At 37.8% G+C, this 17,003-nt stretch overlaps 1 protein-coding gene across 10 annotated transcripts in view; it reads right to left on the bottom strand.

Moving 5' to 3' along the window:
- LOC126367741 (E3 ubiquitin-protein ligase HECW2) overlaps positions 1–17,003 on the bottom strand; it is a 126,607-nt gene that overhangs the window by 34,712 nt on the left and 74,892 nt on the right. The window contains exon 1 of one of the 10 annotated variants that reach the window (XM_050011444.1): positions 2,382–2,543. The exons of the other annotated variants lie outside the window; for them this stretch is intronic. Within the exon in view, the coding sequence (XP_049867401.1) occupies positions 2,382–2,422 (41 nt within the window). The 5' untranslated portion in view covers positions 2,423–2,543. Of the gene's footprint in view, positions 1–2,381; positions 2,544–17,003 lie in introns of those variants that run through there. 10 annotated transcript variants of the gene reach the window in all.

The following is a 17,003-nucleotide window of genomic DNA, read 5'->3' as shown; positions in this document are numbered from 1 at the left end:
TTAGATTTAGGTCGATGCCGTCCGGTGATTGGCCAACACCCGTGTGACGTCACAGCAATGGCGTATCCTCTAAATTACATAGCGCTTCGAGTTTTGATCGGAATCGTGATCTGTATTATTATGATGAATGTTTTGATATCAGAGCCAATTTTGCTGGAAACACATTGGTTTGTAGTCCGACTTGGTATGGTCATTTGGAATTTGAATGTCGTTTTGTTCTTGGAATTTGGGTGTTTTAACCGGATGGATACACTATAACTTCAAGAGAGTTATTCATAGTATGATGATATGTCCTGTTAATATTTTAAATATCTTAATGACACAGGTATAGTTAAAGTTAATAATGTGTATAGAAATTTGTCTAAATATCCGTTAATGTGTTTCATAAAATAATCGCATCAAGCATTATAAACTGACTCCTGGATTGAATAGAAACTGTATGTTCGGAGTGAAATGAAAAGTAGATTAGTCAGCAAAACTTGGTAACTAGATAATCTGAAAGTGAAAACCTTATGGAGATTCGTTCTGCGTTCCTCGCGTGATAACCAATCGCAAAGCTTTCTTATTTACGTATATATTATATGTCCATTAACTGCATTGATACCTATTTATCCATTTAGACGATTACAAGAAATTGAAAGCGATTTGAAGAAATGTAATGATGTAGTTTTTATGATGATGATGTAATTAGTTATGTTTCTATGCCATCGATTAGAATTTACACAACTTCGATTATATTATAGAAACTTTTATATCTGTTTGGTCTGGTCTGTTATGTGAAACTCATATGTAACTTACCAACTCGTACACCATCATAGTATGCAAATAAAAAAATATTGAATATTATTTTGCTGTGTCATTAAATTAACCATTGGAAAAATTATAGTAGACAAATAAGCGAAGTCCCTAAATAAACTGATGAACTGGAAATTGAAGATAGGAAGTTTGTTGCTTACAAAGAGGAAAGAGGTCATGCTAACGATAAAAATATTATGGTAAAGAATAATGTACTATAAGGAAATTAGAATGTAGAACACATTTTACAACATCCTGTGTAAATATAGTATACGTTGTTACTGACATTAATAAAAACACCTTGCTATTAGCGCTGTATTAATGATAGGCATTTCCGTGAAATACTAAATATCAAACGTCTCAGATCTAAATATATTTTTTATTTTTTTTATCGATCCCTAGAACTATTAAGCATCAAATTATGTCCATCGAAAATACTGTATCGAAATCTGTAATCTTTAAAAAGTTATGTCAATGATAGATAAGTCATTAAGATTTAATTATTACTTTTTAGAAGTCAAACCAAATAATATCACGTTAGAGTAACGAACAATATAAACCATTGTTATGCTAGGAGAAGCTAAAGTTAATAAACATTATGAGAGATTACATAAATTAGTTTTGACAGTCGCTCGCGTCTTAATTACCACTTTGAAAGTGTTACTTTGAGAAAATAATTTAACAATAAACTAAGGCACGAAAACTAATGATCGTAAAAAAGTATAATGGGGCGTGACGTAATTTTTGCATAACCGAATTGAAACAACATGCGTGTGAGAGCCGGAAACCAGACTCAGATTAGAGAGATGAATGGAGACATGAACATGGAACCATTATGCGTTCGGTGCGCTTTTCCACTGCACTCCGAATCGCCATCCGAAGTGGTCACCAACTCATTGAAGGGTAAGAATTAAAACTGACTGACAGGATGTGACATACGGGAAATATTTGCATAATGAATGCAAAAACCGCAATTTCATATCTTAGTGAAATAATACCTAATTAGGATGACACATCATGTCAGACCGCATAACATCACGCCACCGTTTGTTTAACAACGAGTCTGAACACGTTATTCGATGCAATGGGTGAGAAAATGTAAAAATCGTCTCAGATAATGGAAAAGCGCATTCGAGTACGACAGAAAGCGCGCACGCAGCGACGCGGGCGCAAACGAACGTGCGAATAGGAGCGGTTGCGCAAGCGCACGGGACGCACGGATAATACACTTTTATTACCACCATGTTTATATTCTCGTTTGTAGTTGTGTACTACCAGATAAATTGTGTCGATAGAGGTAATTTTCTCAATCGAGAAATGCGATGTAACCATGTTGATACAACTGTGCGGTGAAACGGCTAAACAAATTAATGAAGTAATGGATATTGATCATGTAAATAGTGGGTGGCCTTTTGAAATTGTTTGCAAATGACATTAAAATGAATGGGGAGACGTTGGTAACATATAGAATAAATGCATATTTTTAGAATAATAAACAAACAAAATAGAATGACTATAACCGTATTTGTTTTGAAAGTAATAACGAACATTTCAAACTATATTGTGCACAGAATGAAGGGACTTACAGACTGAAAACGACGCCGAAGGTCTTGGAGATGACGCCCATGGTCTTCTTCCAACCCTTGAGGAGCTGCTGTCGGCGGCGAGCCCCGCGGGGCGTCGCCGCCCGCGCCTCCAGCTCTTCGTACGCGTTAATCTTGCCGGCTTCCGGAGCCCCCGAGCGAAGCCCTCATCACTCACTGTATCACTCAACACAGGCCATCCAGTCCAAACTAATGTTCCGTTCCTGTTCCCGCCCTCGACTCCTGACGTCCGGCCGGGAGCCTCATTACAATACAATCGTACACTCCCCGACGACTTATTCTATTGTCCAATTTGAATATCAAATCGGGTGCAAGGCGAAGGCTGACGAGTGTTGCGCGTGGACTTTTGAGAGGCGTTCGAGACGTGCGCTCGCCGCGGCGGCCCGATCTCTACTGCCGGTCGTAGGGCTCCCGCTACGCCGCTACGGGGGTGTGCTTGTAAGCTCGCGTGAATCATTCACATGCGTTCGACATCTACATAATTCTTTCCATTGAGTGGAAAATCTCGCGGAAGCGGCCCGTGGCCGTTGCCCAGCACACGCGACAATTATGGTAGGGTTGCAAGAGTGACTTTTGCACAAAATTTCTGTTCTTGTTTACTTATGAATTGCAATGAATGGCGGAGGAAAACATTGCACCCAGCCTTTGCTAAAAGCTATGGAGCGTATACAACATTTTATTATTACTTTCGCTTAAAAATTATTACATTATTATCGTATATTAATAACATTATGTAGAGATATATTGATTTGTGATCTCTACAGAAGTTTTTGTAAAATAAAAATAAGGACATAACATTTTAGGCACGACTATAGCTTCTGTGTTTCATTAAAAATTCGTCTGCTGTTAATATTTTCGATTGACCTCAAAAATCCAATAGTCCTATAAAACACACCATCAGCCCTGTAACACGTGTCTTGGTCTCCAAGTTTCGGGTCGTTAGGCACCCGGGGGTATTTGTTGCGTGCTAGTACGGTCAACCACCAGAGGAGGCAATGCACCTGATTTATATACCGTTTTGTTGGGATCGAGGATAGTGACATGGCCAATTGGGAGTTAATCAGGCATTGTTTGAGCTGCCTGTATAGAGTTCGCGCTTTTCGGGACATGGTGTTTTTGGCTTCTTGCATGTATACGATATAGAGGGGTAACAAGTCAGTTAATAAGTGACATAATTTAGTTATTCTACAGAAGAGTATGTAGTTTAAATTATTTTCTTATCAACTGCAAGATTAGGAGGTATGATAATTTATCGTGTTTAAATCAGATGCTTGACATGCTACAATAAATCCCGAGAAAGATCTAGTCAAGAGATAATGTCTCTCTATGTCATAATATAAAATATAAATTATAACTTTTAAGTATACATTTTCACTTACCAATGGAACTTCTTTGTGCTTTGTTTTGACATAATGTAGTAACTAGAAAATTCTCAGAACCTATTCACAGATAACAATTCCGCGTTGGAGTAAAGTGATAAAATAGTTTTCCAAGTACATTTTATATCATAAACAGCTAATAAACAAGAAAGTCTCGCCTAGATATAAGATCAACGACCGATTGTTTCCTGGAATTCAAAATGATTTCTCTAGTGATGTAATAAGTCGGACTTTGAAGCAAATTTGAGTCATAATCGTCTACACGTCCTACTGATGGGCACAGTCCATTCTTCATTTACCGTAAGGGAAATGTTAGGCGATGTTACTTTTAAGTCTTTGAACAATTATGGACTAAAAGCTAACCCAGTTTTAAGGCACTCAAATGTATCTGATTGATCCTGAACTACTGATGCAATACCAAAGCATATAGAAGCTCAAAACGAATGTAGTTAAGCGGTCGACTCTAACAAAGTGCATCGTGGTCTTGTTACAATCGCCCACGCAAGTTTTCGAGTCGAGCAAGAGCGAGTGAAATCAAGGGTTGATGTCAGATGTGATCTCATTGACTTGACTCACTACGTCGATCGTTTACGTATTCATTACAATGAAGCTAAAAGTGTTACTGATAGCATAGCAAAAGTCAGCATCGTAAATATAATGTTAACAAATAATACCTGTTTGAATTGGAATTGAATTCGATTCGATTATTTTCTGAGTCTAGTAAATATTCTAGATTTAACCTACAACATTTATCTTAGAAATAATCCGTTTCTATTTTCACTCCAGCACCTAAATTTACTTCAGAATAAAACCTTCTATTAACTCATCTTGTGTAATCATAAATAATGCAATGAATGGTGGAAAAAAATGGCGATGTAAGAAACACAATTACGATTTTTAATGAGCAATCCTTGGCACCTTGGGTAGGCCAGCGGTCGTCACGCAACTAGCCCGTCAGGTAACACAAATTAGAGACATGCAGACACATTCACTGTGAGAATGATGTAGTTTCATATAATAGAGATAAAGTTTGTGATATTTAAAAAAAATCAGAAAAAGGAATGTTGGAAATTCTTGAGAATGGTTTAAAATCGATATGCAATATCAAAACAAAATTTGAAAGGTTGGAAATGAAGCAACTAACCAAATTCAGAAAAATAAAATTGTTACAAATGATACTATGCAATATGAAGCTGACTAACGGAAGGCACATTTTGCAGTGTATGACTAATTGCTTACTCTATATAAGCCTCGTATCGTAACTGACATAAATATGCACACATTAGACAATAAAACTGTATTCACGGAAGATGTGACGGATACTAGTTAGTGTGAAATAATATCTATTTATTACATAATATTGCGTGTGAAACTGTAATAAAGGTGTGAGGTAACAGAGAGGAAAATTATGCATTTAATGCGATCTTTAATAAAAAAAAAACAATGGTGACATCGCCATGTTGCATGATTCACTAATTACGTTTTGTATACTTCGCAAAAAGTGTAACAACAGAACAAGGAAATATTTAGGGAACTTTGATAAATTGATATTAGTACGAAGCTAATAACTAAAAATTTTGTAGTTGTAAATAATCAAAAATATCTACTTAATCACCAAATTTAACTTGAGTAATCTGTTGCAGATTCAGATCTAAAATCGTATGTTGATGATGATAGGCACACTTCACATAAAGTATGTCATGCGGAAGGTACGAAATAAGCGCAGCCACTGGAAAGAGTAAAATAACAAACTCAACGTTAGATTAACTAATTTCTAAGAAAATCTGTCTTAAAACGAAACTGTTGAGCTAACTAACCAAAATAATAACAGCTCGTAATAAATATAACGTAACTGAACTAAAATAATTCGGTGGCCTACATAAATAAACGGTGAATTTCAAATGCAAAGCTAACAACGATCCATTTTGTTGCAACATACATTAAATGAATTCCGGGTATAATGTTATGGGGGGACGCACGTGCGTATCGTGACCTATATCTTCCTTCATCAGATCCTTATTCAACAACCCGTATATTTTGTTCGGTCCGATTTGCATAAAGCATCAAAAATAGTGATCGTGAGATCTATCATGAAGAAAATACTTAATATATAATTTAGGACACAGGAAGTTAATAATGCAACAAAATAGTGAAAAATATGATCAATGTAATGTCCAAACACACAAACGTAAGCTCACGACTACGTATATCCCAATTGAGGTAGTCAGAGGTACATTCACGGCAAGATGCACTAAGTACCAACCCCTCATCGAGCTTTCTGTTAGACCAACTTGATAGGTGATGAGCCGTATCGCTGTCTATAATAACAATCTAAAGCATGATCATAATATATCAGTAAGAAGTATCATCAGTAGTATATGTAGTCCAGTGGAAGTTAAGAAATATCACATTATTTGTATGGCATGGTTTAGGTGTCGAGTTTATAATTTGTTTAGATTTTAGCACACGAAACTATGATGTTGAATGATTTTTCCTCACTGAAATAATTCACGATAAGTTACACGTACGTTTATCGGTTGTCACCTTCACTTGAAGTGATTGTTTGTTATTTCACAGTTCGATACTAAGTGAATCATGTAGTTACGTCACATATGAGTGGGTTAGGGCTGTTGCAGACAAGGATGGCCGTTTATCTCCATTTGTGCTAAAAAGTTTCAAGTTCAATTGTGCGAAGGTCAGTTTGCAGATATTGACTGTTATATGTTTATATTTGTTGTGTTAGGTTATAGTATTTGCTTGTGAAAAGTGCTCACTACATTTTTAGATCTTATAAAATATTGAGTCCAATTATTATTTTGCGTTTAAAATTGTAGCACTTCCAAGATTATCACAATAAATGTTTGCTATCAATTTCTTCTTCCTGACTCATTCGTTTAACATTTTCATTTTCAACAGCACTTGCGTCTTCTAAATGATCTCTGTTATTAAACAATTAAGGTTAACGTTTTCAGTATCAATATTCAACGGATTCAGTTTGCTAATTGTATTAACCTTGCACAAACAATGAAGTAGATCTTTAATAGTTTTTATCGTGTTCATGACTCAATGGAATCTGTCTGATGCTGATCATCAGGCGATAGAATTAAGATCAGTTCTGATATTAATAAATATTTATCGACATTTCCGGAAGCAATGCGTAACTTTCCAGGTTACGTTCCCCAAAAAAACTGTAGATGTCGCTGTACAGTTTTATCTTCGTTTAACCTTCTAATTTCATGGATAAAAGACGTATGCATCTTTTATCTTTACACCCAAGCACAACACATCTTCCACCCATTATTATTCTGATAAAAATAAAGAGAAGAAATATAGGTAGCAACAATTCCTTCAAATGTTTAAAACATAGTAATAGAATATTCATTGACACAGTTGGCTCGACCATTATAGACGACGATACGGCTCGCCACCTATCACGTTGGTGTAAAAGAAAGCTCGGTGATACTTAGTGCATCTTGCGATGGATATTTTACCACCCTGATTGGGATGTAGTCTTGAGGTTATGTTAGAATATATAATGCTTTTCCAATAAAGCTAAGATTTATGTAAAGAACAAAATAGGTCTTCGTATAATATGTAGTTTGTTTTGGTTATTAACATTTGACCTGTTAACGAAGCCACATTTTTTAGGTAAAAAATTATGGTCTTATTTTTTTACGTAGATTGAAATGAATTGTAAGAACTCGAGGTTTCGTTGAAGAAAATCACGCCAGAATTAGATTTCTTCGAAAATGCGCCTGGGAGGAGTTCACTATACGCACACTGGACACTTCATACAAGCAACCTCGTTTTACACAGACACCACACATTGACGTTATCGTACACGGGCATCTGTGTGTGTGACGTCTGACGCCATACGATTCAAGTCCAACTATGTTCGAGGGGGGTGAGGTAAACCTAGCTCAGACACTGGTGAGGAGGGGAGAGTTGCCGTTCTATACGTAGTATTAGTCCTTATTCTATGCTATAAGGCAATGATGTGCAAGTTATGCTTACAACAACTACGTTGTGTTAAGTTAGTTTTGAATTTTACTGGAAATTATTTGTAAGTAGACTTCACTATTTTCATTTCTACTATAACAATACACACCTATGAACTTACCCTATCGATCAATTGATGTTTAACGAACTGTGAATCCTTATTAACGTATGTTAGTCATAGTTGCAAGTTACTCATTTATGTCGAGTGTGTCGAAGCTTGCATATTAATTGCACAATTATACGAACAATTTATTCTTCGTATTGTAGATATTCGACTACCCCCTCCGGTTGATTGAGGAGCGGCCTGTGCCCAGCAGTGGGACGTATATAGGCAGTTTATATATATATTGTAGATATTCGACTATTAAAGAATATTCGACTTTCCAAGAAAGGTTAAGAGGCAATATTGGATAAAAGAAAAAATATGTAAGTATCTAAGGAACCGGCGTGCGCGCAGCTCCTATGTCGCTGTCACTTTATAGTACAAAATGATTCATCAAACAAAAGGAATGTTTGATGTCTTATTCTATATTTTTAGTTCAGTATTAAGGATAATAAGCCGTTGTTGTACTCCGTCATTGTAGTGCCGTGGTTGCCCAGTTGGTAGAACACTTGCCTCTCACTTTGAGGTCGCAGGTTCGAATCCAACACAGGCCTAAACCAATGATTGTCGAATTTGTTTTCGAATTCATGTTTCGATCATAAATGATTATCACGTCCTCAGCGGTGAAGGAAAACATCTTGAGGAAACCCACATTCACGAGAAATATTTTTTTCGGAGGTATGTCTAACCTGTATTATATTGGGCTGGTTTTCTCTTCGCGGGTTGGAAGGTAAGACAGGCATTCGCTTCTGTAAAAAACCGGACCTGTCAAATCTTCAGGTTAGGTAAGCGGACCGAAACCATTGTTGTACTTGTTTTATAAATAAACATTATTGTATGATTTACAGATAACTGTGTCGAATATAACACAATTAATTAGGTGCTTTCTCGTACCTTTTGTCGTATAGCGAAAAGGAATATCGACAGCTTAAACGAACTAATTGCTACTCTGCACTCTCCTCGGGTTCAGGACCCCGATACCGACCCGCCGGCTCTTATCCCGCAGGATCTTAATCTTCACCTCAATCTAATTCTTAATTTTATCCTTCTTCAGTTTTCTTCTTCTTTTCTTCTTTTTTTTTGCTTTAAGAATGCAAGTGGTCAAAGTCATAAAATACAGATTAAAAATTGTAAAAATGCAACCAGAATAACCGTCGAGGATCAACTCGGGAGCCGGTCGGCTACTGTGCGCTGGCGCACGGTATCAGGTTATGCGTGTTAGACGCGTCGTTTTATTGCCATGGTAAAATTAAAACGATATAAAGTCAATATGGCGTCGATACACGTACTTGCGGTCGCGGGCAGGTGGAGTGAAAATAATGGATGCTAGAATAAAAAAGCGACCAAGTGCGAGTCGGACTCGCCCATGAAGGGTTCCGTAACAGCAAGTAATTGAGTTGATTGAATGAAAAGTAAATTACGGTTTACGATTTATGATGTATTAAAAAAAAACTATTTACTAGATCTGGTTCAAACCAATTTTCGTTGGTAGTTTGCATGCTAATCTACATCATATATTTTTTTAGTTTTATCCTCCTCTTATTTTAGAAGTTACAGGGGGGGGGACACATTTTACCACTTTGGAAGTGTCTCTCGCGCAAACTATTCAGTTTAGAAAAAAATTATATTAGAAACCTCAATACCATTCTGAAAGACCTATCCATAGATACACGTATGGGTTTGATGAAAAAAATTTTTTTGAGTTTCAGTTCTATGTATGGGGACCCCCAATGTTTTTTTTTTCTATCATTGCGTAAAAATCTTAATGCGGTTCACATAATACACATATTTATCAAGTTTCAACAGTATAGCTATTATAGTTTCGGAGAAAAGTGGCTATGACATACGGACGGACGGACAGACAGACGGACGGACAGACATGACGAATCTATAACGGTTCCGTTTTTTGCCATTAGGCTACGGAATCCTAAAAATGAGGGACTTTCCATGCTACGTTCCCCAAAAAAGTAAAGATGGCGCTGGAAAACAGTACTTAAGATAAATACATAAAAGTACGCATAGTGGTAGGGTACTGAGCGTATATAAAAGTGCAATATTGGCCGAATCTTTCGTGTCAAGGATTTGCGAATCAGAATCATTTATTCAACGTAATTATCATGGATAAACTTGTTGAAGGTCAATGTAACATTTTTGAATTTACGTCATTTTGCAAGGTGTTACGGCTGAGTAGAAGAAATGACAAGAAACTGCAACAGCAACACATCTTTTAAATCAATGAGGGTACATTACAAGTTATTTAATAACTAGAGGAACACATTCAATACCAGACATTTTTATCATTATGTAATCATTAATCTTATAATAAGCTTTTTTACATAAAGTAACCTTCACGTGAGCTTTAAATTTATTCTCTGACAAATTAAAAATATTATACGGCCAAGAATTGACCAAGTAGTTCATAATAGTCCAAAAATTTTTGCAAGATGCGATACCTTTTCTGTAAAGCGTCTTCGCCATCGCAGCGTGGTCGATTCTGATACGAACTCCTTTCCGATCCGATACAAAAAAATATATAATATCACTTACCTACTTCGCATTCTTACGCAAATGGAAAATATGATGATCCTTACCTGTAACAGAATAAAAAGTTTATTAGACAGGAATGTACATCGTAATACCACCGTAAATATGGTAATCTTCATCTCCTAGCATTATCCCGTTTTTCACAAGGTCCTCTTACCTAACCTGAAGATTTGACAGATCCGGTTTTTCACAGAAGCGACTGCCTGTCTGACCTTCCAACCCGCGAAGGGAATACCAGCCCAATACAGGTTAGGTCACATACCTCCGAAAATACATTTTTCGGGAATGTGGGTTTGCTCACGATGTCTTCCTTCACCGCTGAGCATGTGATAGTTTTATAATCCGAACAGGAATTCGAAAACAAATTCGACAATCATTGGTTTAGGCCTGTGCTAGATTCGAACCTGTGACCTCAAAGTGAGAGGCAAGCGTTCTACCAACTACGCTACCACGGCAATATGGTAATACATTAATGTATGTTATTAATGGTGGAATGAAGGACAAATTGAGCCAATACTTTCTTGACTATCTTCCAGATTCAACTTCACGCCAATTTCCCACCGGGGTAAGCAGAGTCTATGGATTTCCATTTGCTTCGATCCTGTCATTCGTCTCTTGCTTCTTCTTCTTCGTTACATACACGCGTGTTTTTTTCGAGTTGCTTAAAGCCCTTAGCGCTCCCTATTTGTCCTGCCAAGTGGTTAAAGCCATCTGAGGCAAAAACAACTTCACTAAACGACATGAAAAAAGGAATGCCGAGTTGCTTATTTCTAGACTCAAAAGCCATTGCTCGAATCTTTTTGGTTTACAAATTTTAAGGTCAAGTTTTTAGTAAAAATAATTTAAACCAAAGTCTTGTAGGTATAATGTCTTTATTGTTCGGGCGCCCCGAAATCTTGAGGCTACCTCATCAGGAAAGAATTTAAAGAAGTGATCAAAAGGCCTTGAGACATTTGTCGTTTTCAAGTACAAAGGACGACGGCCGTGGGCACACTAGTTTTACTTTCACCGATGTTCTAGACAAAGGTTTAAAAGCGCAAGATTCTATTGTAACAGTCAATGTAACGTTATGTTGTTTTGTCACATAATGATGGGCCATTAAGGAGGGACGATCTATAGAGAATAGACAAGGTCTGTGCCACGCGACTGTCGAAGACGGCTGGGTGTTAGTGACATCGTAACGAAAACTTTGAGGGATGATTTAAACCATGATTCTGAGTTGATATCAAGTGGAATATTCCGTCGCAAAATTCATGATTTCTTTTTTTTTATTATTTCAATTCTCACCCTGTATACACCTATATATGTATATTCGTCGAATGCATAAAAATATGTTTTGTAATAAGTATAATTTTGTTCAATTTTCAATGACATCTTCATCAGCATCTTCTTTTCAATGTACCATTTTTTTTATAGCCGTCAAAAACGTAATAATTTATTTATCATAAAAAATAAATTTGTTAAAAAAATCTACACTTTATTTCATTTCATTACAAAAACTAGATATGTAAAACAATATCAAATCTCCATAACATTGATATGATTACAGAAATGTATTTCAACTCAACACGTTGATAGTAACATAACATCATGGCATCCTTTACCTGCGCCAGACCGTACTATCTTACCGTTATGTAGAAAAAAGAAACAAAAAAGTTTATACCTCAACCACGTTGCCAGGCAAGGGGTGCGCCTGCGCAAGCTGACCTGTACTCGATTGTACAGTCGGTAGCAATATTGTGATTTAAACTTTATTTATGGATATTAGAAATGGTAAGTACTACATTTATCGTATTAAGTGGAATTCCGTGATCTCTGTGCCTACCCTAACGGGAAATAGGCGTGATTATATGTATGTTTTAATGTGTACTATCTTATCTCTATCTTTCTTTCATGTGGGTTGTGAGGTAGATTACTAACTTCATCATCCCTGGTGTCAGGGTTACTATTACTACCGCCAAAGGCAAGGCCCCTAACGTGACTCATGTAACGACTACGTACATACAATAGTAAGTAATTACCGGGACCAACGACTTAACGTGCCTTCCGAAGCACGGGTCGTCTTTCTGACAATCAGGTGATCAGCCTGTAATGTCCTAATTAAATTAGGGATCACTAAGTGATTTTTGTGCTATGTCAACACCGGATCGTGAGCCCAACGCTCAACCACTGGACCACGGAGGCCGTTAACGACGTGTACTATAATTATTCGTGAACAGCGCGACCAATAAATTATTTTTTCATTACAAAAAAAAATCAACTGTCTATAATAAAAGAAAGATTGTAATTTAGTTCTGTAATGTAATAAAGTCGATTTAAACTATCGTATTTTGTAAAAAATATCGCTAAACACACCACCCTAAACTAAAAAGATTGCTAGCGTTGTTAACTACCGAGCAGTCTGATGGCGGGAAGCTTGCTGACACCGAGCTGTATGCTAATTTGTAGTCTATTTTAAATATATTTTATTAGTCGGGTGCTTATGGCATAAGTTTTTGAGACGACTGTACATAAAAACGGCAATGATATGAAATGCGTGAAATTACAACAGATGTACGATTTGTAGCCGACATGTGAAAGCATCTTTAGCAGTTTTTGTGAATTAAATTATTTGGAGAGCGAATAATTCGAGGAACTAAGCTCTTTAATGGCGTCCGTGGTCTAATTGCTAGAGCGTTGTTTCTATTCCGTGACATACACCAATACCATAAAATGGTTGAAGGTGATATTTTTATTTTGTAATTATGTATCACACATGCATTGTTTTATTAGTAAATGGTACGAATTCCTGTAAACACCATCTAAATTTATTTTAAGTTATATCTGTCATTTTCTTATCCCCCGAAAAAGAAAAGGACGGGTAATCGACAAGCATAAAATTTATGGAACACACGTCAATTTTAAGCACAAATCTAAAACAACCCTATAAAAATTTCGCATTGGCTAATAACCCGATAGAAATATGTTGACAGCACACGTCAAACGGTTTGCATACCAGCAAGATACCTTTTTGATTCGCCCGGGTTATTCATTCATTTACTCATTCTTCCTAAAATTAAGAGCGACAGCAAATCAAACAAACGACAATGACAAATCATCCGTCCCTTTTCGGCGGATAAGAAAAAGACGGATATAACTTTATATACATAAACTCACACCCTTAATCCCTAATGGGATGGTCGGGTCACAAGTATTCAGAAGAGTAGATGGTATACACATATTTATCATTATCACCAAATGTAAATGTACCGCAGTGGAGCAGCGTGGTGGAGTATGCTCCATACCCCCCTCCGGTTGATTGAGGGGACGCTTGGGCCCAGCAGTGTGACGAATACACTTATGTTTACATAAATATACCATATTTAAACCATAGTAATGATTGCCGTTGAAGAGCCCTTTCTTACATCGTAAAGTTCAACATAACATTCCTGTACAACTGCGCATGCGCTATTGTCGTGTTAGCACCTGCGTCGACGCATCCGATCTGCACAACCGGCAACGTAAGTAGCTCCACATTTCTATCAAATTCCCATAGAGTTTAAACACTTTGGAATAACTTGTGTTCTGATCGTTTTATACATACCGTATTATTACGGTTTTTGCTCTTTTGGCAAATCTTTTATTTGTAACGTGGGAAATGTTGAGAGGGACATTTTTTTTTAAATCTTATACGGAATAAGATCTTTTCGAGAAATGTTTAGGAATAATGCAGTGAAATATTCTATTATCTGTTATTATGTTTAACTATAAGGAATGGTGGCCTTAGCAAAATATTTAGGTGCACCTCAAAGTAGCGCCCCTCAGCCCCTCAAAATTCAAAACCCAATTGCTCCGCTCTAGAGGGGCTGTTGGCCAGGGTGGAGCAGTCTTGATGATTTTGGCACCCCCCTTATTGCGGCGCCCGGTGCGATCGCACTGCCACGGGTAGTGGCCATTTTTTTCTACAGAACTGACGTCACTGGGATAAATAGGAAATGCCTTTATTTTTCTCCTTTAATTATCTTTATTTAGTAATCAGAATTTTATAATTTATCTTGACCCTAGTACACGACCTAATTTATCTATTTTCGCAATTACCCTAGTACCACATAATAAGAAATAAAACTACGTATACAACGGCAACTCTCCACTCCCCACCAGCGGCTGAACTAGGTTTACCTCACCCCCTCGGTCATAGTTTAGTCTTCAATCGTATGGCGTCAGACGTGACACACACAGATGCACGTGTACGAAAACATCAATGTGTAGTGTCTGTGTGTGTAACAGCCTTCGTGGTCTAGTGGTTAGAGCGTTAGGCTCACGATCTGGAGGTCCGGGTTCGATTCCCGATGGGGACATTGTCGAAATCACTTTGTGAGACTGTCCTTTGTTTGGTAAGGACTTTTCAGGCTTGAATCACCTGATTGTCCGAAAAAGTTATGATGATTCCGCGCTTCAGAGGGCACGTTAAGCCGTTGGTCCCGGCTATTAGCCGTAAAAAACACCTCCACCAACCCGCAGTGGAGCAGCGTGGTGGAGTATGCTCCATACCCCCTCCGGTTGATTGAGGGGAGGCCTGTGCCCAGCAGTGGGACGTATATAGGCAGTTTATGATGTAGTGTCTGTGTAAGTGTACGTAAGTACGAGGTGTTTTGCAGGAAGTGTGCGGGGTGTGCTAGTACCTAACCTACATTTTGCTTCTACAGTCATGAGCAATATAATGTACCCATTTTAGGACTCTGTCGCACTAACATATTTGACATTTAGTGAGACTTACAGTTCAAATTGTCAAAAAAGTTAATGTGACATGGTACCAAAGTGTATACATATTAATGCACGTGACCGTACAATGTATTACAGATTACTTAATAGAAAAAACATAACCTTGGGCCACATTCCGTAATCCTCTTCAGTCTAAGTCCAATTAGCACAGACAATGGATGATAACATCTAATGATGGCCGCTAATGACTTAGTGGACATGATAAGACCATGGCATGGTAGCAAGGTACACGACCTTAATGTTGGATGGAGATGATTTAAGTCCCTTTGTAAATTAGACGTGAATTAGTGATTCGCCGCATATGGCATTCACTACTTGGCCGGACAAATGGGGAGCGCTGAGGCTCTCGCCCGGCATGGCCTCTACTACATACCGGAGAGTCCATACAAAAATCTGATTTGTCAGTACATTAAGAGTAGATAACGGCCTCCGTGGTCCAGTGGTTGAGCGTTGGGCTCACGATCCGGAGGCCCCGGGTTCGAATCCCGGTGGGGACATATCACAAAAATCACTTTGTGATCCCTAGTTTGGTTAGGACATTACAGGCTGATCACCTGATTATCCGAAAGTAAGAAGACCTGTGCTTCGGAAGGCACGTTAAGCCGTTGGACCCGGTTACTACTTACTGATGTCGTTACATGAGCCATGTCAGGGGTCTATGGCGGCTGAGTAATAACCCTGGGTTGATGAGGTTGGTATCCCACCTCATCAACCTAGACGATAAGAAGAAGAGTAGATCGTACTAAACCTTTTTCATGGAATTGTTTTTATAAGTATAGTGAGTATTATCATACTAATTAAACCCTTGAAGGGTTTTTAGCATTCACTCGAAATGAATAAATGAATAAAATTAAAAAGGCATCCCTAATTTGGTAAATGTACGGTATAATAGCATTAATATGTTATACACTTTGGTACCATGTCACATTAACTTTTTTGACAAATTGAACTGTAAGTCTCACTAAATGTCAAATATGTTAGTGCGACAGAGTCCTAAAGTGGGTACATTATATTGCTCATGACTGTACGTCCCCTACCAACCAAAGCATTATTATAAATCCTTTATTCAAACTAATCCTTTCGCGTTAATTAAAACATGAAAAAGCTGTTAAACTTCAGACGTTTCATCACACAAAATCATAAAGGACAATCATATGAAACAAAATAAAGAACAGATTCCGTATCCGACACAAACACGTGCAAGACATTCCGAGAAGCTCACACGCTACACGTCGCGACAAAACGAAAATTCAGTGTCGGAGCTATCCAGGGACAAACTGAGGTAACGGTCCTAGGCCCCGAATAGACTATCAAAATATTAATATTAAATAAACCTATTTATTAATATTAAATAACCATAGCAATCCAATCCAATGAGGAGCTCGGTGGCGCATCGGTAAACGCGCTCGGTCTGCGATTGTTAAAGTTAAGCAACTTTTGCAAAAGCCGGTCATAGGATGGGTGACCACAAAAAAAAAGTTTTATACTCGAGCTCCTCCGTGCTTCGGAAGGCACGTTAAGCCGTTGGTCCCGGCTGCATTAGCAGTCGTTATTAACCATCAATCGGCACTTGGGCCCGCGTGATGGTTTAAGATCCGATCTCCCTATCCATCCATAGGGAAGGCCCGTGCCCCAGCAGTGACTACGTATAGAACGGTTACCGACCTCACCCCCTCTGGGTTTTACTTTAGTCTTAAATGGCCGTAAGCCGGTAAGAAGTAAAGGGGACAGCACGCGGACTGTGTCGTGTTAAGCGGCGCACGGGAAGAATAAGATTATTGTATGAAATGACCGGGGTTAATACAAGTCAAAACGGGT

Source organism: Pectinophora gossypiella, chromosome 6 (assembly GCF_024362695.1).
Source record: "Pectinophora gossypiella chromosome 6, ilPecGoss1.1, whole genome shotgun sequence".
In the NCBI taxonomy this organism is placed as follows: domain Eukaryota; kingdom Metazoa; phylum Arthropoda; class Insecta; order Lepidoptera; family Gelechiidae; genus Pectinophora; species Pectinophora gossypiella.
This window is presented reverse-complemented; position numbering and strand designations above follow the sequence as displayed.